This window comes from Salvelinus namaycush, chromosome 9 (genome assembly GCF_016432855.1).
Source record: "Salvelinus namaycush isolate Seneca chromosome 9, SaNama_1.0, whole genome shotgun sequence".
NCBI lineage: Eukaryota > Metazoa > Chordata > Actinopteri > Salmoniformes > Salmonidae > Salvelinus > Salvelinus namaycush.
The window spans coordinates 576,998-602,294 of record NC_052315.1 but is presented as its reverse complement, the minus strand read 5'-3'; the positions used below and the strand labels follow the sequence as shown (position 1 = coordinate 602,294).

The following is a 25,297-nucleotide window of genomic DNA, read 5'->3' as shown; positions in this document are numbered from 1 at the left end:
GCCCTGCTTTTATTTCGCCTTACTCACAACTGTAAGGTATTTTCTGTAATTAGCTTGCCAATAACTTGTAAATAATGATGTTGTTGTGAGTTTATTTCCCTGTAATAATGAACACAAATGAGCTAAAGTTAAGATGTCAGCTATATGTGGTTATTATTTGAACTGACTAGCCAGCTAACTTTACGTTAACAAGCTAGAAACAAACCATTGTTTAGAAAGTTGCTTTTAGTTGCCTGGTTTGCTGGATTGACATTTTACAAAAATAATTTTTAAATGGATGGGTTTATTGGTGTTAAAATACACCAGGTATGCTATTTTGGACCACCAGGCTGCTGATGTCATGCATATGAATCCTTAAAGAGATGGGTAGGGCAAAGGCTTAAGAGGGTATGAATGATGCTGAATAGGAGTAGACAAAGAAGAGCTTTCCAGTTGTCATGTCTTTGGCATCATTAAAACTGAAGACTTATTTATCAAATAACTCTGTAATTATTATTACGCGATTAAACTGATTAATCATGTAACTGTATAATAATAATTATTTACCTCATGGCAGTCTCATTCCAAACGTCGTAAATTGTTGGTTATCTGCACGAACCCAGTCTTCACTATGAGTCATCCATACATCAATTGTCTTAAAATATTTATTTACTAAATAAATACTCACAGAAATGCATAACAAACAGTAGATATGGTTACAAGGAAATGATAGTGGATGTGCCCTAGTGGGCTAAACCGGCATGGCGGCTTGTTAGACAGAGTGATAATTATAACAATTGAAATGCTAATCCTTTGCACAAATGCTCACTCATTTGGGAACAATTGCAATCTATATATATATTTACGCTCAGTGTGTCGTCGGGATCTCTGTTGAAAAGTTTGTTTCTGTTGGAGAGTCTGTGGTATGGTTAAAAGATTCAGCCATCTACTCAAACCTTAGCTTATACTCAGGTTTATTGTCTCTACTCAAACCTTGGCCCTCTCGTGGTAAGCTGGTCTGCAACCTTTAGCCATCTCGTAATTGAGGTAAGCTCGGTCTCCTCTCAAACCTTGGCCCTCTCGTTATCGAGGTAAGCTGGTCTAGTGATAGAAAACCCGGGTGGGGGGTTTTATTCGGAAGAGCAGAAAAGGGCCTGTCCCAGGACGCCAGACCATAACTGTGCTCATGGGCGGTCCTCTGATTTAGTTAAACTCCAAAGGGAATTGGAGTTTCCTTCATTAAACAGTCCAAAATCACATTACACAATTTCACAAACAGTATCATCCTCACTCATTCATCTTATACAACAATTAGATGTAAGCCTCATATCTGTGGCTATTGTATAAACAGCGTTATGGTAATGTGGCCGTATTGTCTCCCATGAGTTTCACAAAATTGTACCAAACGGACCAGTTCGTAGCTGGATTCTTCACCGATCTTTTATACCTTCTCCAGAACATAAATGTCGTTCAGTTCTCCAGTTCTGTGAGGTGGAAGAAATTCATTTGTTCTCTCTATGAAACTCACTCTCTCTATACTGTGGCCATGAGTAGATAATCTCCTCCAGGAATTTACGACCTGAGGTCACAGCAGCCTGAGTGTAGGAGACAGAGAGAGGGGGATGGTGCTCGCTGTACTCAGAGGGCCACAGTACGTGTAACAAAACATTCGAGGGCCATTTTCTCAAAAGTAAGGTTACAAGTTTATCAACTTTCAAAGCAGAATTACTTTCCCATTGTTCCTCAACTCTATTGTATTTTATACCCTCTACTTTTATCCAATGTAAAAAACACAACTTATAATGTTGCTACATAAGACCAAATCAAGCCGTCCGCAAAAGGCAAACTGACAGCCGCAACTAACCATAACATAGATGGCGGTTCCCATTCAAGTCAAGACTGGCAGCCATTGCCATGATTGCCAAAATGCCACAACGCAACAAGCTGTTCCGCGGATAGAAGGGGCAATAGTAGTGGGAAAAAGCTGCTAGTGCATTGTTAAGCACACCAAAGACAGCACTTTTAAAAGCCTATTTCACAGCATAGCCTGCTGAATTTGCTAAATAACTCTTGATTTTGTTACAACTTAAAATGTAGCACTGACTTGCACATGGATTGATGTTTCAGCATTGTCTCAATGAAGAGTTCTGACCCGCCCATGGACTGATGTTTCAGCATTGTCTCAATGAAAAGTTTGGCATTCGACTAGCCATGTGCGACATGCACACGCAGTTAAAAGTCTGCTAGAGTTAGTGGCAGGCAGACAAGCAATATCCACTGTAGTAGTGAAGCCTGACCTGGAATGTGAAGCTAACTGAAGCTGGCTAGCTTTATAAAAGCCCGAGTGATATATCAATCTAGTGACATACTAACCAGGCTCGTGTCACTGGGCAGCCCGCGGCTGTGCTTCCCTTTGTAGTCTGTAATAGTTTGCAAGCCCTGCCACATCCAACGAGCGTCGGAGCCGGTGTAGTATGATTCAATCTTAGTCCTGTATTGACGCTTTGCCATTTTGATGGTTCGTCGGAGGGCATAGCGGGATTTCTTATAAGCTTCCGGGTTAGAGTCCCGCTCCTTGAAAGCGGCAGCTCTAGCCTTTAGCTCAGTGCGGATGTTGCCTGTAATCCATGGCTTTTGGTTGGGGTATGTACGTACGGTTACTGTGAGGACAACATCAATGCACTTATTGATGAAGCCAGTGACTGATGTGGTGTACTCCTCAATGCCATCGGAAGAATCCCAGAATGTATTCCAGTCTGTGCTAGCAAAACAGTCCTGTAGCTTAGCATCTCCGTCATCTGACCACTGCTTTATTGACCGAATCACTGGTGCTTCCTGCATTAGTTTTTGTTTGTAAGCGGGAATCAGGAGATTTCTGATGTGCTGATCCTTCTTTTTCAGTAGTGTGTTTCTGTATTGTTTTAGTGATTCACCATAGTGAAGGCTCAGGTTTTCTGGGTCTATGTTTTTGGTTGGATAGGTCTCTCAATTTCTTTCTTAAGTTTTTGTGTTCTTCATCAAACCATTTTGTCATTGTTGTTTATTTTCTTAGGTTGTCTGCTTGACGTTTTTTGATTTGATAGAGAAGCTGAGATGTAAAATATACTGTTTCGGTTTTCTACTGCCAAGTTTACACATTCACTATTACAGTGACATATTTTGTCCAAGAAGTTGTCTAAAAGGGATTGAATTTGTTGTTGCCTAAATGTTTTTTGGTGTTTTTCCACAGTACCTTCACTCCAACTATAGCATTTCTTAATATTATTCAGTTCCTTTGGCTTTGATGGGTCATGATTTGAGTATTGCTCTGTTCTAAGTAGACTGATTTTGCTGTCATCTGATAGGGGTGTAAGTGGGCTGACTGTGAACGCATTGACTCTGGGTTGAGGTTGGTGATAAAGTAGTTTACAGTACTACTGCCAAGAGATGAGCTATAGGTGTACCTATCATAGGAGTCCCCTCGAAGCCTACCATTGACTGTGTACATACCCATCGTCTGTCTGTGTGCTTCTGATGCTGCTTCATTTTCTCTGTTGGCTTTGCTTTGCTCTGAATAATTCAATATTCAGGCCATAGCCCTCTGGAGATGTTGCAGTGTTGCAGCTAGATGTCTTTCTAAGGTCCATTGCTCTGCGAGAGATCATGGTAGATACACTACATGACCAAAAGTATGTGGACATCTGCTCGTCCAACATCTCGTTCCAAAATCATGGGCATTAATATGGGGTTGGTCCCCCCTTTGCTGCTACAACAGCCTCCACTCTTCTGGGAAGGCTTTCCACTAGGTGTTTGAACATTGCTGCAGGGACTTGCTTCCATTCAGCCACAAGGGTTTTTGGTATTTTTTTTAGTATCCCCATTAGCTGTTGCAAAAGCAGCAGCTACTCTTCCTGTGGTCCACACAGAACATGAAACATAATACAGAATTACATAATACAGAACTTCAATAGACAAGAACAGCTCAAGGACAGAACTACATACATTCTTTAACAGGGTATGTAGCCTACATATCAATGCATACACACAAATTATCTAGGTCAAATAGGGGAGAGCCGTTGTGAGGTTGGGCTCTGACATTGGGCGATTATGCCAGGCTCGCAGTCGGCATTCCAATTCATCCCAAAGGTGTTTGATAGGGATGAGGTCAGGGCTCTATGCAGGCCAGTCAAGTTCTTCCAAACAGATCTTGACAAACCCTTTCTGTATGGACCTCGCTTTCTGCATGGGGGCATTGTCATCGTCTAGAAAGTACGCTGTAGCATTAAAAATACCCTTCACTGGAACTAGGGGCCCTAACCCGAACCATGAAAAACAGCCCCAGACCATTGTTCCTCCTCCACCAAACTTTACCGTTGGGGCAGGTAGCATTCTCCTGGCATCCGCCAAACCCAGATTAGTCCGTCGGACTGCCAGATGAAATGTGATTCATAATTCCAGAGAACGTGTTTCCACGGCTCCAGAGTCCAATGGGAGCGAGCTTTACACCACTACAGCCGACACTTGGCATTGCACATGGTGATCTTAGGCTTGTGTGCGGCTGCTCTGCCATGGAAACCCATTTCATGAAGCTCCTGACGAACAGTTCTTGTGCTGACAGTTTGGAAGTTGGTAGTAAGTGTTGCAGCCGAGGACAGATGATTTTTACGCTCTACGCTCTTCAGCACTCAGCGGTCATGTTCTGTGAGCTCGCCGGTCCCGTTCACTTCGCGGCTGAGCCGTTGTTGCTCCTAAACGTTTCCACTTCACAATAACATCCCTTACAGTTGACCGGGGCAGCTCTAGCAGGGCAGAAATTTGACGAATTGACTTGTTGGAAAGGTTTCATCCAATGACCTTGCCACGTTGAAAGACACTGAGCTCTTCAGTAAGGCCATTCTACTGACAATGTTTAACTATAGAGATTACATGGCTGTGTGTTCGATTTTATACACCTGTCAGCAACAGGTAGCAGTGGTGAAGGGGTGTCCACATACTTTTGTATATATAATATACCTCTAATAAGATATCAAATACTTCTAATTAGATCATGGTATATACCTCTAATTAGATCACGGTAGATACTGCACCTCTAATTAGATCAAGGTAGATACTGTACCTCTAATTAGATCAAGGTAGATACTGTACCTCTAATTAGATCAAGGTAGATACTGTACCTCTAATTAGATCATGTTTGATACTGTACCTCTAATTAGATAATGGTAGATACTGTACCTCTAACTAGATCATGGTAGATTCTGTACTTCTAATTAGATCATGGCAGATACCTCTAATTAGATTATGGTAGATACCTCTAATTAGATCATGTTTGATACTGTACCTCTAATTAGATCATGGTAGATACTGTACCTCTAATTAGATCATGGTAGATACCTCTAATTAGATCATGGTAGATACCTCTAATTAGATCATGGTTGATACTGTACCTCTAATTAGATCATGGTAGATACTGTACCTCTAATTAGATCATGGTAGATACTGTACCTCTAATTAGATCATGGTAGATACCTCTAATTAGATCATGGTAGATACCTCTAATTAGATCATGTTTGATACTATACCTCTAATTAGATCATGGTTGATACTGTACCTCTAATTAGATCATGGTTGATACTGTACCTCTAATTAGATAATGGTAGATACCTCTAATTAGATCATGGTAGATACCTCTAATTAGATCATGGTAGATACCTCTAATTAGATCATGTTTGATACTGTACCTCTAATTAGATCATGGTTGATACTGTACCTCTAATTAGATCATGGTAGATACCTCTAATTAGATCATGGTTGATACTGTAACTCTAATTAGATCATGGTAGCTACCTCTAGTTAGATAATGGTAGATGTTGTACCTCTAATTAGATCATTGTTGATAGCTCTAATTAGATTGTGGTAGATACTGTACCTCTAATTAGATCATTGCATAATGTAGCTTTAACTAGATCATGGTAGATATCTCAAATTCAATAATGCTAGATGCTGTACCTCTAATTAGATCATGGTATGTACTGTACCTCTAAATAGATCATGGTAGATACTGTACCTCTAATTAGATCATGGTCGATACCTCTAAATAGATCATGGTAGATACTGTACCTCTAATTAGATCATGGTCGATACCTCTAATTAGATCATGGTCGATACCTCTAAATAGATCATGGTAGATACTGTACCTCTAATTAGATCATGGTCGATACCTCTAAATAGATCATGGTAGATACCTCTAATTAGATCATGGTTGATACTGTACCTCTAATTAGATCATGGTCGATACCTCTAAATAGATCATGGTAGATACCTCTAATTAGATCATGGTTGATACTGTACCTCTAATTAGATCATGGTCGATACCTCTAAATAGATCATGGTAGATACCTCTAATTAGATCATGGTTGATACTGTACCTCTAAATAGATCATGGTAGATACTGTACCTCTAAATAGATCATGGTAGATACCTCTAATTAGATCATGTTTGATACTGTACCTCTAAATAGATCATGGTAGATACTGTAACTCTAATTAGATCATGGTTGATACTGTACCTCTAATTAGATCATGGTTGATACTGTACCTCTAAATAGATCATGGTAGATACCTCTAATTAGATCATGTTTGATACTGTACCTCTAAATAGATCATGGTAGATACCTCTAATTAGATCATGGTAGATACTGTACCTCTAAATAGATCATGGTAGATACCTCTAATTAGATCATGGTAGATACTGTACCTCTAAATAGATCATGGTAGATACTGTACCTCTAAATAGATCATGGTAGATACCTCTAATTAGATCATGGTTGATACTGTACCTCTTATTAGATTTTGTTACACAAAATGGCAGATTCAAGAGGGAGAGGGAGAGACAAAGTCGTACAGACAGCTGATAACTATGCTCATGGAAATGTGAATACTTTGCACATGAACTCCGCTCATTCGAAAGAATTGCAATGTACATATTTCCATGTGTATGTCTTTGCTGTCTCTCTCTTGGAAACACTCGATCCATCTACGGGGAGTAATTCGACAGAAAGCCTTGTCCACAAGAGGTCACCATGTCATCACCGGATGACACATAGCTGTACATTTCAATGAAACATGGTGAAGCCCCAAAATTGCCCTCGCTAGAAGCCTGTGTTTCAGACATAAGGAAGTGGATGGCTGAAAACTTTCTACTTTTAAACTCAGACAAAACAGAGATGCTTGTTCTAGGTCCCAAGAAACAAAGAGATCTTCTGTTAAATCTGACAATTAATCTTGATGGTTGTAAAGTCGTCTCAAATAAAACTGTGAAGGACCTCGGCGTTACTCTGGACCCTGATCTCTCTTTTGACGAACATATCAAGACTGTTTCAAGGACAGCTTTTTTCCATCTACGTAACATTGCAAAAATCAGACATTTTCTGTCCAAAAATGATGCAGAAAAATTAATCCATGCATTTGTTACTTCTAGGTTAGACTACTGCAATGCTCTACTTTCCGGCTACCCGGATAAAGCACTAAATAAACTTCAGTTAGTGCTAAATACGGCTGCTAGAATCCTGACTAGAACCAAGAAATTTGATCATATTACTCCAGTGCTAGCTTCCCTACACTGGCTTCCTGTTAAGGCAAGGGCTGATTTCAAGGTTTTACTGTTAACCTATAAAGCGTTACATGGGTTTGCTCCTACCTATCTTTCCGAGTTGGTCCTGCCGTACATACCTACACGTACGCTACGGTCACAAGACGCAGGCCTCCTAATTGTCCCTAGAATTTCTAAGCAAACAGCTGGAGGCAGGGCTTTCTCCTATAGATCTCCATTTTTATGGAATGGTCTGCCTACCCATGTGAGAGACGCAGACTCGGTCTCAACCTTTAAGTCTTTACTGAAGACTTATCTCTTCAGCAGGTCATATGATTGAGTGTAGTCTGGCCCAGGAGTGTGAAGATGAACGGAAAGGCACTGGAGCAATGAACCGCCCTTGCTGTCTCTGCCTGGCCGGTTCCCCTCTCTCCACTGGGATTCTCTGCCTCTAACCCTATTACAGGGGCTGAGTCACTGGCTTTCTGGTGCTCTTTCATGCCGTCCCTAGGAGGGGTGCGTCACTTGAGTGGGTTGAGTTACTGACGTGATCTTCCTGTCTGGGTTGGCGCCCCCCCTTGGTTTGTGCTGTGGTGGAGATCTTTGTGGGCTATTCTCAGCCTTGTCTCAGGATGGTAAGTTGGTGGTTGAAGTTATCCCTCTAGTGGTGTGGGGGTTGTGCTTTGGCAAAGTGGGTGGGGTTATATCCTGCCTGTTTGGCCCTGTCCGGGGGTATCATCGGATGGGGCCACAGTGTCTCCTGACCCCTCCTGTCTCAGCCTCCAGTATTTATGCTGCAGTAGTTTATGTGTCGGGGGGCTAGGGTCAGTTGGTTATATCTGGAGTACTTCTCCTGTCTTATCCAGTGTCCTGTGTGAATTTAAGTATGCTCTCTCTAATTCTCTCTTTCTCTCTTTCTTTCTCTCTCTCGGAGGACCTGAGCCCTTGGACCATACGTCAGGACTACCGGGCATGATGACTCCTTGCTGTCCCCAGTCCACCTGGCCTTGCTGCTGTTCCAGTTTCAACTGTTCTGCCTGCGGTTATGGAACCCCTACCTGTCCCAGACCTGCTGTTTTCAACTCTTAATGATCGGCTATGAAAAGCCAACTGACATTTATTCCTGATTATTATTTGACCATGCTTGTCATTTATGAACATTTTGAACATCTTGGCCATGTTCTGTTATAATCTCCACCCGGCACAGCCAGAAGAGGACTGGCCACCCCTCATAGCCTGGTTCCTCTCTAGGTTTCTTCCTAGGTTTTGGCCTTTCTAGGGAGATTTTCCTAGCCACCGTGCTTCTACACCTGCATTGCTTGCTGTTTGGGGTTTTAGGCTGGGTTTCTGTACAGCACTTCGAGATATTAGCTGATGTACGAAGGGCTATATAAAATAAACTTGATTTGATTTGACCATGTCCTTTGTAGTTGTAGTAGGTTTCGGAGTGACTGTGAGAACGTATTCTCCATAGGTCTAACCCCCAATGTTCAGCGGGTTCCGTTAGAACATTGAATAGAGAATAGAGGTATATATAGTGGTGAGAGTAAATTGTTCTTTGTCTTCTAGTCTTCGGTCGAGTTTACTGCAGACTGAATGTTCCTGTGTAGTCTTCTTTTCTTCGAGAGAGTTTCAGAGTTTCTAACAATTTCGTACCTTTCAGCTCACGCTGTCAGTCGCGCTGGTCTATTGTAGAGCTAGAACCATTTTACACGCCCGTAGCAGCCCGGCAATGTACAGGTCTCTAGAGATTTACATTTCTTCACCATTTGTAACATATTCAGCTGGCGCTTCACATAACTGGTCTCCATTGAAATGGCAACCATTTCAGCGTGTGGACTACTTTCTCATGTTCTCTGGTCTAATGTAAATTTTGTTAGCAAGTCCTTTTATAAACTCTGGCAAAAGGGGCATTCCATGACGCCAACATAATGTCTGTGCTCACGTGGATGTGGTCACTGACTGGTTAAAACTTTTATATGAAAAACAATTCCCATTTAGTCGGCTAACATCACATTTCATCTTCTCGCAAATAGTTTCATATTTAATCATATAAGTTCCACAACATTTAGATGTAAATCTGTGTCACATTTGCTCCCTCTCCGGCCTCTAGGTCACCAGGCTGTTCATAATGGCGCACACCTGTCACCATCGCTATGCGCTCCTGCATGTCGTCAGACTCACCTGGACTCCATCACTTCCCTGATTACCGTCCCTATATATGTCACTATTTGGTTCCTTCCCCAGATGTCATTGTTTCTGTTTCATGTCTGTGTGCTGTTCGAGTTTCTTGTTTTGTAATATGTTCCGTTTATTTATTAAAGCACTCACTCCCTGAACTTGTTTCCCGACTCTCAGCGCACATCGTTACAGTCTGATAACTGGGAAATATACACATTGAGATACAGTTATGTGGTTATACCGTTCTTAATGAGATCACAAAACAACAACTGATCTGAAATAATTGTTCTTTCGGTGCCCACGGACCATTCCAACTGTTTGGATTACAGAAATATTGTTTCATTATTAAACCTTTTGATGTTACCGTTTTGGCGGGAGGAATGTCCTTGTAACAAAGATTTCTTTCCCCTCAATCCTGCAGAGCCCTAAGGCAGAGTTTCTACAAGGTATTTATGACCGTCATAAAACGGCCAACTTCACCCCTCTCCCACTCTACGAGAGAGAGGGCACTATAGAGCGGACCCACTGTAACCTGATCCTTCAGATCTTTACAGGAGAGTCATGACAATACTGTACTTCTAATTAGAACATGGTAGATACTGTATCACTTATCAAAGCATGGTAGATACTGTACCTCTAATTAGATGGGGGGGCTCCCAAGTAGTGCAGCGGTCTAAGGCACTGCAGACCCTGGTTCAATTCCAGGCTGTATCACAACTGGCCGTGATTGGGAGTCCCATAGGGCAGCGTCGTCCTGGTTAGGGTTTGGCCCGGGTAGGCCGTCGTTGTAATTAAAAATGTGCTCTTAACTGACTTGCCTAGATAAATCAAATAAAATAAATAAAAGATCATAGTAGATACTGTACCACGTGTCTACCTGGGAGAATGTTAACAACACGTTTCTAGGTTAATGTTACCATCATGATACCAGATATAGTTTTTTCAACATGATACTAATTAGAGGTTTTCATACTTTTCCAGTCAGTCTGTCAAGCCTACGCTGTCTGTCTGTCTGACTCTGTCCTCCTTTCTCTGTCCCTAACCCTGTCCAGGTGGGGATGTTCCATGAGCAGCACCCAGAGGACGGAGTCTCTTCTAAAGAAAACCGCATCATCTACAGTGAGTCCATGCCCAGGAGGGTTGGCAGCTTCTATAGAGGTACATGTGACTTATCTCTATTAGCACATACACAGGGCTACAGCTTCTATAGAAGTACGTGTGACTTAAAAAGAAAGCAGGAAGTACCAGTGAATCGCTCAATACGGAAGTGGTCAGATGACGCAGATGCTAGGCTACAGGACTGTTTTGCTAGAACAAACTGGAATATTTTCCAGGATTCATCCAATGCTATTGAGGAGTACACCACCTCAGTTGCCGGCTTCATCAGTAAGTGCATCAACTACGTTGTCCCCACATTGACCGTAAGTACATATCCCAACCAGAAGCCATGGATTACAGGCAACATCCGCACCGAGCTAAAGGCTAGAGCTGCCGCTTTCAAGGAGCGGGACACTAATCCGGACGTTTTTAAGAAATCCCACTTTGCCCCCAGACGAACCATCAAACAGGCAATGCGTCAATACAGGACTAAGATTGTATCCTACTTCACCGGCTCTGATGCTCGTCAAATGTGGCAAGGCTTGCAAACTATTGTGGACTATGAAGGGAAACCCAGCCGCGAGCTGCCCAGTGACGCGAGCCTACCAGATGAGCTAAGTGCCGTTTATGCTCGCTTTGAGGCCAGCAACACTGAAGTATACATGAGAGCACCAGTTATTCCAGACGACTGTGTGATCACGCTCTCAGTAGCTGATGTGAGCAACAACCTTTAAACAGGTCAACATTCACAAAGCCACAGGGCCAGACGGATTACCAGGACATATACTCAAAGCATGCACGGACCAACTGGCATGTGTCTTCACTGACATTTTCACAGTGGTGGAAAAAGTACCAAATTGTCATACTTGAGTAAAAGTATAGATACCTTAATAGAAAATGACTCAAGTTAGTCACCTCGTAAAATACTACTTGAGTAAAAGTCTAAAAGTATTTGGTTTTAAATATACTTAAGTATCAAAAGTAAAAGTATAAATCATTTAAAATTCCTTATATTAAGCAAAGCAGACGGCACCATTTTCTTGTTTTTAAAATGTACAGATAGCCAGGGGCACACTCCAACACTCAGAGATTATTTACAAATAGCCAGGGGCACACTCCAACACTCAGACATCATTACAGATAGCCAGGGGCACACTCCAACACTCAGACATCATTTACAGATAGCCAGGGGCACACTCCAACACTCAGACATCATTACAGATAGCCAGGGGAACACTCCAACACTCAGACATTATTACAGATAGCCAGGGGCACACTCCATCACTCAGACATCATTTACAGATAGCCAGGGTCACACTCCAACACTCAGACATCATTACAGATAGCCAGGGGCACACTCCAACACTCAGACATCATTACAGATAGCCAGGGTCACACTCCAACACTCAGACATCATTACAGATAGCCAGGGGCACACTCCAACACTCAGACATTATTTACAGATAGCCAGGGGCACACTCCAACACTCAGACATCATTACAGATAGCCAGGGGCACACTCCAACACTCAGACATCATTACAGATAGCCAGGGGCACACTCCATCACTCAGACATCATTTACAGATAGCCAGGGGAACACTCCAACACTCAGACATTATTTACAGATAGCCAGGGGCACACTCCAACCCTCAGACATTACTACAGATAGCCAGGGGCACACTCCAACACTCAGACATTATTTACAGATATCCAGGGGCACACTCCAACACTCAGACATTATTTAAAGATAGCCAGGGGCACACTCCAACACTCAGACATCATTACAGATAGCCAGGGGCACACTCCAACACTCAGACATTATTTACAGATAGCCAGGGGCACACTCCAACACTCAGACATCATTACAGATAGCCAGGGGCACACTCCAACACTCAGACATTATTTACAGATAGCCAGGGGCACACTCCAACACTCAGACATCATTACAGATAGCCAGGGTCACACTCCAACACTCAGACATCATTACAGATAGCCAGGGGCACACTCCAACACTCAGACATCATTACAGATAGCCAGGGGCACACTCCAACACTCAGACATCATTACAGATAGCCAGGGGCACACTCCAACACTCAGACATTATTTACAGATAGCCAGGGGCACACTCCAACACTCAGACATCATTACAGATAGCCAGGGGCACACTCCAACACTCAGACATTATTTACAGATAGCCAGGGGCACACTCCAACACTCAGACATCATTACAGATAGCCAGGGTCACACTCCAACACTCAGACATCATTACAGATAGCCAGGGGCACACTCCAACACTCAGACATCATTACAGATAGCCAGGGGCACACTCCAACACTCAGACATTATTTACAAAAGATGCATTTGTGTTTAGTGAGTCCACCAGAACATTGGCAGTAGGGATGACCACGTGTTCTCTTGATAGGTGCGTGCATTTCTCAATTTTCTTGTTCTGCTAAGCATTCAAAATGTAACGAGTACTTTGGGTTGTCAGGGAAATTGTATGGAGTAAAAAGTACATTATTTTCTTTTGGAATGTAGTGAAATAAAAGTAAAAGTTGTGAAAAATATAGATAGTAAAGTATAGATACCCACAAAAACTACTTAAGTAGTACTTTCAAGTATTTTTACTTAAGTAATTTACACCACTGCATTTTCAACCTCTCCCTGACCAAGTCTGTAATACCTACATGTTTCAAATGGACCACCATAGTCCCTGTACCCAAGAAAGTGAAGGTAACCTGCTGGTCATGGCTCACATCAACACCATCATGCCGGAAACACTAGACCCACTCCAAACCGCCGCCCCAACAGATCCACAGATGACGCAATCTCAATCGCACTCCACACTGCCCTTTCCCACCTGGATAAAAGGAACACCTATGTGAGAATGCTGTTCATTGACTACAGCTCAGCGTTCAACACCATAGTGCCCACAAAGCTCATCAATAAGCTAAGGACCCTGGGACTAAACACCTTCCTCTGCAACTGGATCCTGGACTTCATGACGGGCCTCCCCCAGGTGATAAGGGTAGGTAACAACACATCTGCCACGCTGATCCTCAACACTGGGGCCGGTCAGGGGTGCGTGCTTAGTCCCGTCCTGTACTCCTTGTTCACCCACGACTGCGTGGCCAAGAACGACTCCAACACCATCATTAAGTTTGCTGACGACACAACAGTGGGTTGTGTTGTCAGCACAGAGGGTAGTGCGTATGGCCCAGTACATCACTGTGGCCAAGCTTACTGCCATCCAGGACCTATATACTAGGCCGTGTCAGAGGAAGGCCCAAAAAATTGTCAAAGACTCCAGTCCCCAAAGTCATGGAATGTTTTCTTATGGCTGGGGGCAGTATTGAGTAGCTTGGATGAATAAGGTGCCCAGAGTAAACTACCTGCTACCCAGTCACAGAAGCTAAGATATGCATAGTATTAGTAGATTTGGATAGAAAACACTCTGAAGTTTCTAAAACTGTTTGAATGATGTCTGTGAGTATAACAGCACTCATATGGCGGGCAAAAACCTGCGAAAAAACCCAACCAGGAAGTGGGAAATCTGAGGTTTTTAGGTTTGCCTATCCAATATACAGTGTCTATGGGGTCATATTGTACTTCCTAAGGCTTCCACTAGATGTCAACAGTCTTTAGAACCTTGTTTCAGGCTTCTACTGTGAAGGATGAGGGAATGAGAGCTGATTGAGTCAGGGGTCTGGCAGAGTGCCACGAGCTCACTCAGGCGCGCCCCCGTGAGAGTTAGCTGTGTTCCATTGCATTTCTACAGACAAAGGAATTCTCCGGTTGAAACATTATTGAAGATTTATGTTAAAAACATCCTAAAGATTGATTCTATAAATCGTTTGACATGTTTCTACGAACTGTAATGGAATTTTTTTACTTTTCGTCTGACCTGGCCTGGATTTTTGAACTAAACGCGCGAACAAAAAGGAGGTATTTGGACATAAATTATGGACGTTATCGAACAAAACAAACATTTATTGTGGAACTGGGATTCCTGGGAGTGCATTCTGATGATCATCAAAGGTAAGTTAATATTTATAATGCTATTTCTGACTTCTGTTGACTCCACAACATGGCGGGTACCTGTATGGCTGTTTTTTTTTTTTGTGTTTGCTTTTTCCGTAAAGTTTTTTTGAAATCTGACACAGCGGTTGCATTAAGGAGAAGTTTATCTAAAGTTCATGTAAAATACTTGTATCTTTTATCAATGTTTATTATGAGTATTTCTGTAAATTGATGTGGCTCTCTGCAAAATCACTGGATGTTTTGGAGGCAAAACATTACTGAACATAACGCTCCAATGTAAACTAAGATTTTTGGATATAAATATGAACTTTATCGAACAAAACATACATGTATTGTGTAACATGAAGTCCTATGAGTGTCATCTGATGAAGATCATCAAAGGTTAGTGATTCATTTTATCTATATTTCTGCTTTTTGTGACTCCTCTCTTTGGCTGGAAAAATGGCTGTGTTTTTCTGTGACTAGGTACTGACCTAACATAATCAGATGGTGTGCTTTCGTCGTAAAGCCTTTTTGAAATCGTACACTGTGGTGGGATTAACAACAAGTTTATCTTTAAAATGGTGTAAAATACTTGTATGTTTGAGGAATTTTAATTGAGATTTCTGTTCTTTGAATTTGGCGCCCTGCACTTTCACTGGCTGTTGTCAAGTCGATCCCGTTAACGGCATCTCAGCCGTAAGAAGTTAATTTATTTTTATTTAATTTTCTTGTTACTTTTTATTTAATTTTTTACTTTAGTTTATTTAGTAAATATTTTCTTGACCTTTCTAGGGCAGGGGTTCACCGACAACATTCCTCTGAAAAGGCAGCGCGCGAAATTCAAAAATATTTTTCCGAAATATGTAACTTTCACACATTAACAAGTCCAATACAGCAAATGAAAGATAAACATCTTGTTAATCTACCCATGGTGTCCCAGCAGGCGACCCATACTATGCATATATTAGCATCTGGGACAGAGTAAGAGGCAGTTCAGTTTGGGCATGCAATTCATCCAAAAGTGAAAATGCTGCCCCCCATCCCTAAAAAGTTAACTCTATTTCTTGAACTGCATTGTTCGTTAAGTAAGCATTTCACAGTAAGGTCTACACCTGTTGTATTCAGCATTTCACAGTAAGGTCTACATTTGTTGTATTCAGCATTTCACAGTAAGGTCTACACCTGTTGTATTCAGCATTTCACAGTAAGGTCTACACCTGTTGTATTCGGCAAATGTGACAAATACGATTTGATTTGATCTATATGTTTTTAGTCTACTATAGTGCGAGTCTGTTTGTTGGTTGGTTGCAGTCTCTCCCTCCCTGCACCCTGTGTCACTCGCTCACGGTACGGCCCCTCCCCGCCTGCTCTTAACCCCCTACTCACCCTCTCCCGCCCGTCTCTAGCTTTTTATCAGCTCCGGTTAATAAAGTAGCTTTAAAAATCACTTTTCTGCTGCTTCCCTCACTCGGGTCGGATCTGGATCCGACCAGGTCTATACGGAATGGGTATTGTTATCCTTGGCTCCATTTGGAACATGTCTCTAGATTTTTTTTAATGTATTTATGCATATTGGGTTCGAGTGGGAAAGCCCTGGGTCCATTTCGCAACGGGTCCATCTTTTTGGACCGATGAAGTCCTTTACTATGTATCTATAACCTGTAGTGTTTTTTTCCTTATGTGTGTCTAATGTTTTGTGGTGTTTACTATGTTGTTATGTTGTTGCTCCACAGTGCCGTCCCCGCGGCCAGATAACGGAGGTCAGGGCAGCAGGGGGACAGGAGGGGGGGCAGTGGACGGAAGCACCTTGCCCAACCATCCCAAACGCCAGCCGGCCTTTGACCCCTGGTGAGGCACTGGGGAGGCTTCATTGCAAATCACACCCTTTTCCCTATATTAGGGTTGGGCAACTAGCAGACGTTTTGTTGGGGGGTGGGGGGCTCATCTTACTGTTACGAGTTAGAATAGTGGAATACACAAGGTGCAATTTTGAAATGTGGTTGTGCATCAGCAGTTTTTCTCTTGTTATGTCTGTCACTGAATGTCACTAAACTGAAAGTCAGTTAGCATTTTTTAGATTGGTAAGTTAGTCTAGCGGCCAGCTATCTAAACTTCAAATTAATGTCCGCGGGGCCCCAATTGATTTTGTTAGTCAATCTCACTCAGATATCATATTAAAAATAGCAAATATTTCTCTCCACCCTATGGCAAAAAGTGTAGAATCGCAGGAAATGTGTTATAAAATTGCTAAATCTTCTCTCGGCACATGGCAAAATGAGCAGAATCACATGAAATTTCAATAAAATTTAAAAGTCTTCTCTTCACCGGATGGCAAAATTTGTAGAATTGCATGAAATTAGTTAAAGTCAAAAATCTTCTCTCTCCCCATGACAAAATGAGTAGATGTCACGCCCTGACCTGAGATATCTCTGTTTTCTTTATATTTTGGTTAGGTCACGGTGTGACTAGGGTGGATACGCTAGTTTTTGTATTGTCTAGGGGTTTTGTATTGTCTAGGGGTTTTGTATTGTCTAGGGGTTTTGTATTGTCTAGGGGTTTTGTATTGTCTAGGGGTTTTGTATTGTCTAGGGGTTTTGTATTGTCTAGGGGTTTTGTATTGTCTAGGTATTTGTATGTTTATGGTGGCCTGATATGGTTCCCAATCAGAGGCAGCTGTTTATCGTTGTATCTGATTGGGGATCATATTTAGGTAGCCATTTCCCTTTGGTGTTTGTGGGTTCTTGTTCTATGTTTAGTGGCCTGTCTGCACTATTCATATTAGCTTCATGGTTTGTTTTGTTAGTTTGTTCAGTATTCTTTCTTTAATTAAAAGAAGAATGTACGCATACCACGCTGCACCTTGGTCTCCTTCATATGACGAACGTGACAGTAGAATTACATATATTTTTTTTTTTAAATAGCTAAATCTTCTCTCCATCCCAATGTAAAATGAATAGAATTGTATGAAATTAGTACAAAAAAATGTAATTATTTATAAAATTGCTAAATCTTCTTTCCTTCCGTTGACAATATGAGTAGAATTGCATGAAATGAGACATTTACTCAATCTTGTCTTCACCGGATGGCAAAATGAGTAGAATGTATGAAATGAGTTATACATTTGCTAAATCTTTTCTCTGCCTCATTGCAAAATGAGTAGAATCACATGAAATTTGCTATAAAATTTCAGTCTTCTCTTCACCGGATGGCAAAATTAGTAGAATTGCATGAAATGATTTATTAAATTGCTAAATCTTCTCTGCTCTGTTGTAAAATTAATAGAATTGTTTGAAATTAGTAAAATAATTGCTAAATATTCTCTCCATTCCATTGTAAAATGAGTAAAATTGCATGCAATTATTTATAAAATTGCCAAATCTTCTCTCCTCTCCATGGCAAAATTAGTAAATTATGACATGTGTTATACATTTGCTAAATCTTCTCTCTGCCCCATGGCAAAATGAGTAGAATTGTATGTAATTAGTTATAAAATGCTACATCTTCTCACTGTCCCATGGTAAAATGAGTAGAATTGCATGAATTGTGTAAAAAAATTGCCACGTCTCCTCGCTGTCTCGTTGTAAAATGAATAGAAATGAATGTAATCCTGCTAAATGGCGCCGACGGAGATGGTCGCCTTGCTTCGCGTTCTTAGGAAACTATGACGTTTTTTTATTTTTATGTATTGTTTCTTACATTGTTACCCCAGGAAATCTTAAGTCTTACTACATACATCCGGGAGCAACTATTGGATATAAGAGCAACGTCAACTTACCAACATTACGACCAGGAATACGACTTTCCCGAAGCGGATCCTCTGTTTGGACCACCACCCAGGACAATGGATCGGATCCCAGCCGGCGACCCAAAACAACGGCGCCGCAGGAGGGGCAGACGGAGCGGTCTTCTGGTCAGGCTCCGTAGACGTGCACATCGCGCACCGCTCCCGAGTATAGTACTCACCAATGTCCAGTCTCTTGACAACAAGGTAGACGAATTTCGAGCAAGGGTTGCCTTCCAGAGAGACATCAGAGATTGTAACATTCTCTGTTTCACGGAAACATGGCTTTCTCTGGATATGTTGTTGGTATTGGTACAGGCACCGGGCTTCTCCATGCATCGCGTCGACAGAGATACTTCTCTGAGAAGAGGAAGGGTGGGGGTGTATGCTTCTGATTAACGACTCATGGTGTAATCATAACAACATACAGGAACTGAAGTGCTTCTGCTCACCCGACCTAGAATTCCTTACAATCAAATGCCGGCCATTTTACCTACCAAGAGAATTCTCGTCAGTTATAGTCACAGCTGTGTACATTCCCCCTCAAGCAAACACCAAGATGGCCCTCAAGGAAATTCACTGGATTCTATATAAACTGGAAACCATATATCCTGAGGCTGCATTTATTGTGGCTGGGGATTTTAACAAAGCAAATGTGAGAACAACGCTACCTAAATTCTATCAGCATAGTGATTGCACGACTCGCAGGGCTAATACTCTCGACCACTGCTACTCTAACTTCCGAGATGCATACAAATCCCTGCCCCGCCCTCCTTCTTGCTCGTTCCGTCTTATAGGCATAAACTTAAACAGGATGTACCAGTGATGAGAACCATTCAACGCTGGTCTGACCAATCGGAAGCCATGCTTCAAGATTGTTTTGATCAGGTGGACTGGAATATGTTCCGGTCAGCCTCAGAGAACATAATCAACCTACACGCTGACTCTGTGAGTGTGTTTATAAAGAGTGCATTGGAGATGTTGTGCCACTGTGACTATTAAAACCTACCCTAACCAGAAACCGTGGATGGATGGCGGCATTCGCACAAAACTGAAAGCGCAATCCACCGCATTTAACCATGGAAAGAGATCTGGAAATATGGCTGAATATAAACAGTGTAGTTATTCCCTACGCAAGCAATCAAATAAGTGAAATGCCGGTACAGGGACAAGGTGGAGTCGCAATTCAACGGCTCAGACATGAGACGTATCTGGCAGGGTCTACAGGAAATCACGGTCTACAAAAACAGCCACGTCACGGACACCGACGTCCCGCTTCCAGACAAACTAAACACCTTCTTTGCCTGCTTTGAGGATTAAACAGTGCCACCTTCGCGGCTCGCTAACAAAGACTGCATCCCCTCGCTCTCCTTCTCCGTGGCTGATGTGAGTAAATCATTTAAAATCCTCAGAGCATGACCAGACCAGCTGGCTGGTGTGTTTACGGACATATTCAATTGCTCCCTATCCCAGTCTGCTGTCCCCACATGCTTCAAGATGGCTACTATTGTTCCTGTACCCAAGAAGGCAAAGACAACTGAACTAAATGACTACTGCCCCGTAGCACTCACTTCTGTCATCATGAAGTGCTTTGAGAGACTAATCAAGGATCATATCACCTCCACCTTACCTGCCACCCTAGACCCACTTCAGTTTGCATACCGCCCCAACAGGTCCACAGGCGACGCAATCACACTGCACACTGCTCTATCCCATCTGGACAAAAGCAATACCTATGTAAGAATGCTGTTCATTGACTACAGCTCAGCATTCAACATCATCAAGCTGGAGACCCTAGGTGTCAACCCCATCCTGTGCAACTGAGTCCCGGACTTTCTGATGAGCCGTCCCCAGGTGGTGAAGGTAGGAAACAACATCTCCACTTTGCTGACCCACAACACTGGGGCCCCACAAGGGTGTGTGCTCAGCCCTCTCCTGTACTCCCTGTTCACCCACGACTGCGTGGCCACGCACGCCTCCAACTCAATCATCAAGTTTGCAGACGACACAACAGTAGTGGGCCTGATCACCAACAACGACCAGACAGCCTACAGGGAGGAGGTGAGGGCCCTCGGAGTGTTGTGTCAGGAAAACAACCTCTCACTCAACGTCAACAAAACAAAGGAGATGATCGTGGACTTCAGGAAACAGCAGAGGGAGCAGCCCCCCCCATCCACATCGACAGGACAGTAGTGGAGAAGGTGTAAAGTTTTAAGTTCCTGGGCGCACACATCACAGACAAACTGAATTGGTCCACCCACACAGACAGTGTGGTGAAGAAGGCGCAGCAGCGCCTCTTCAACCTCAGGAGGCTGAAGAAATTTGGCTTGTCACCGACAACACTCACAAACTTCTACAGATGCACAATCGAGAGCATCCTGTCGGGCTGTATCACCGCCTGGTACGGCAACTGCTCCGCCCACAACCGCAAGGCTCTCCAGAGGGTGGTGAGGTCTGCACAACGCATCACCGGGGGCAAACTACCTGCCCTTCCTGACACCTACACCACCCGATGTCACAGGAAGGCCATACAGATCATCAAGGACAACAACCACCCAAGCCACTGCCTGTTCACCCCGCTATCATCCAGAAGGCAATGTCCGTACAGGTGCATCAAAGAGACTGAAAAACAGTTTCTAATCTCAAGACCATCAGACTGCTAAACAGCAATCACTAACTCAGAGGCTGTCGTCTACATTGAGACCCAATCACTGGACACTTTAATACATGGATCACTAGTCACTTTAAACAATGCCACTTTAAATAATGCCACTTTAATAATGTTTACATATCTTACATTACTCATATCACATGTATATACTGTGTTTTATACCATCTACTTCACCATCGCTCATCCATATATTTATATGTTCATATTCTCATTCACGCCGTTAGATTTGTGTGTATCAGGTAGTTGTTGAGGAGTTGTTAGATCACTTGTTAGATAATAATGTTGGTTATTACTGCACTGTCGGAACTAGAAGCACAAGCATTTCGCTACACTCACATTAACTTCTGCTAACCATGTGTATGTGACCAATAAAATTGTATTTGATTTCATAAAATTGCTAAATCTTCTTTCTGTCTCATGGCAAAATGAGTAGAATTGTATGAAATGTGTTAAAAAAAATGCTAAATGAGTAGAATTGTATGAAATGTGTTATAACATTTCTAAATCTTCCTTCCGCCCCGTGTAATGGGGGTAATGCAGTAGTAGCTTATCCCCAAGGGGTACAGAGCCTTCAGAAACGATTCACACCCCTTGACTTAATCCACATGTTGTTGTGTTACACACTGAATTTAAAATGGAGGACATTTTGATATTTTGTCACTGACCTACACAGAATACCCAATAATGTCAAAGTGGATTTATGTTTTTCACATTTTTTACAAATTCTTTCAAAATTAAAAGCTGAAATGTCTTGTATTCAACCCCTTTGTTATGGCAAGCCTAAATACATTCAGGAGTGGTACATTTGTTTAACAAGTCACATAATATGGTGCATGGATTCACTCTGTGTGCAATAATAGTGTTTAACATGATTTTGTTTATGATTACCACATCCCTGCACCCCACATACAACTATCTGTAAGGTCCCTCAGTCGAGCAGTGAATTTCAAACACAGATTCAACCACAAAGACCAGGGAGGTTTTCCAATGCTTTGCAAAGAAGGGCACCTATTGGTAGATGGGTAAAAATAAAAAAAGCATACATTGAATATATCTTTGAGCATTGTGAAGTTATTAATTACACTTTGGATGGTGTATCAATACACCCAGTCACTACAAAGATACAGGCGTCCTTCCTAACTCAGCTGAAGGAGAGGAAGGAAACCGTTCATGGATTTCACCATGAGGCCAATGGTGACTTTAAAACAGTTACAGAATGTTATGGCTGTGATAGGAGAAAACTGAGGAAGGACCAACCACACTGTAGTTACTCCGCAATACTAACCTAAATCTACGCTGGAGTTGCTTACCAAGAAGACAGTGAATGTTGCTGAGTGGCCGAGTTGCAGATTTGACTTAAATCTACTTGAATATCTATGGCAAGACCTGGAAATGGTTGTCTAGCAATGATCAACAATGAATTTGACATTGCTGGAAGTAATTTGAAAAGAATAATGGGCTAATGAATGTTGTACAATCCAGGTTTGGAAGGTTCTTAGAGACTTACCAAGAAAGACTCACAGCTGTAATCACTGCCAAAAGTATTTACTCAGGGGTGTGAATACTAATGTAAATGAGATATTTCTGTATTTCATTCTCAATAAATTAGCAAAACATGTCTAAAAACATGTTTTGACTTTGTCATTACGGGATATTGTGTGAAGATGGGTGAGATTCTTTTTTATTGAATCCATTTTGAATTCAGGCTGTAACACAAAAGTTAGAGTACAATTCAGCTTGGACTGTTCCTTCATTAGAGTCCTCCTGTCCATCCTGTTACAGTACAGTACAGCTTGGACTGTTCCTTCATTAGAGTCCTCCTGTCCATCCTGTTACAGTACAGTACAGCTTGGACTGTTCCTTCATTAGAGTCCTCCTGTCCGTCCTGTTACAGTACAGTACAGCTTGGACTGTTCCTTCATTAGAGTCCTCCTGTCCATCCAGTTACAGTACAGTACAGCTTGGACTGTTCCTTCATTAGAGTCCTCCTGTCCATCCAGTTACAGTACAGTACAGCTTGGACTGTTCCTTCATTAGAGTCCTCCTGTCCGTCCTGTTACAGTACAGTACAGCTTGGACTGTTCCTTCATTAGAGTCCTCCTGTCCGTCCTGTTACAGTACAGTACAGCTTGGACTGTTCCTTCATTAGAGTCCTCCTGTCCATCCTGTTACAGTACAGTACAGCTTGGACTGTTCCTTCATTAGAGTCCTCCTGTCCGTCCTGTTACAGTACAGTACAGCTTGGACTGTTCCTTCATTAGAGTCCTCCTGTCCATCCAGTTACAGTACAGTACAGCTTGGACTGTTCCTTCATTAGAGTCCTCCTGTCCATCCTGTTACAGTACAGTACAGCTTGGACTGTTCCTTCATTAGAGTCCTCCTGTCCATCCTGTTACAGTACAGTACAGCTTGGACTGTTCCTTCATTAGAGTCCTCCTGTCCATCCTGTTACAGTACAGTACAGCTTGGACTGTTCCTTCATTAGAGTCCTCCTGTCCGTCCTGTTACAGTACCTTACAGCTTGGACTGTTCCTTCATTAGAGTCCTCCTGTCCGTCCAGTTACAGTACAGTACAGCTTGGACTGTTCCTTCATTAGAGTCCTCCTGTCCATCCAGTTACAGTACAGTACAGCTTGGACTGTTCCTTCATTAGAGTCCTCCTGTCCATCCTGTTACAGTACAGTACAGCTTGGACTGTTCCTTCATTAGAGTCCTCCTGTCCATCCTGTTACAGTACAGTACAGCTTGGACTGTTCCTTCATTAGAGTCCTCCTGTCCATCCTGTTACAGTACAGTACAGCTTGGACTGTTCCTTCATTAGAGTCCTCCTGTCCGTCCTGTTACAGTACAGTACAGCTTGGACTGTTCCTTCATTAGAGTCCTCCTGTCCATCCAGTTACAGTACAGTACAGCTTGGACTGTTCCTTCATTAGAGTCCTCCTGTCCGTCCTGTTACAGTACAGCTTGGACTGTTCCTTCATTAGAGTCCTCCTGTCCGTCCTGTTACAGTACAGCTTGGACTGTTCCTTCATTAGAGTCCTCCTGTCCGTCCTGTTACAGTACAGTACAGCTTGGACTGTTCCTTCATTAGAGTCCTCCTGTCCATCCAGTTACAGTACAGTACAGCTTGGACTGTTCCTTCATTAGAGTCCTCCTGTCCGTCCTGTTACAGTACAGCTTGGACTGTTCCTTCATTAGAGTCCTCCTGTCCGTCCTGTTACAGTACAGTACAGCTTGGACTGTTCCTTCATTAGAGTCCTCCTGTCCATCCTGTTACAGTACAGTACAGCTTGGACTGTTCCTTCATTAGAGTCCTCCTGTCCATCCAGTTACAGTACAGTACAGCTTGGACTGTTCCTTCATTAGAGTCCTCCTGTCCGTCCTGTTACAGTACAGCTTGGACTGTTCCTTCATTAGAGTCCTCCTGTCCGTCCTGTTACAGTACAGCTTGGACTGTTCCTTCGTTAGAGTCCTGCTGTCCATTCAGTTACAGCGCAAACAGCCAACCTTTGCCTTGATGACAGCGTTGCAAACTCTTGGCATTCTCTCAACCAGCTTCACCTGGAATGCTTTTCCAACAGTCTTGAAGAAGTTCCCACATATACTGAGCACTTGTTGTCAAGTTACAGTACAGCTTGGACTGTTCCTTCATTAGAGTCCTCTTCTCCGTCCTGTTACATTACAGCTTGGACTGTTCCTTCATTAGAGTCTTTCTGTCCGTCCAGTTACCGTACATTACAGCTTGGACTGTTCCTTCATTAGAGTCCTCTTCTCCGTCCTGTTACATTACAGCTTGGACTGTTCCTTCATTAGAGTCCTCAAGTCTGTCCAGTTACATTACAGCTTGGACTGTTCCTTCATTAGTCCTCAAGTCTGTCCAGTTACAATACAGCTTGGACTGTTCCTTCATTAGAGTCCTCCTTTCTGTCCAGTTACAGTACAGCTCGGACTGTTCCTTCATTAAATTCCTCTTCTCCGTCCTGTTACATTACAGCTTG

The 25,297-nt window shown here is 42.6% G+C and overlaps 1 protein-coding gene across 1 annotated transcript in view; it reads left to right on the top strand.

Moving 5' to 3' along the window:
* Positions 1–25,297, top strand: part of LOC120053574 (cyclin-dependent kinase-like 5) — an 85,851-nt gene that overhangs the window by 47,203 nt on the left and 13,351 nt on the right. Inside the window, exons 5-6 of the mRNA XM_039000704.1 lie at positions 10,779–10,884; positions 16,581–16,695. Coding sequence (XP_038856632.1) covers positions 10,779–10,884; positions 16,581–16,695 — 221 coding nt within the window. The remainder of the gene's footprint in view (positions 1–10,778; positions 10,885–16,580; positions 16,696–25,297) is intronic.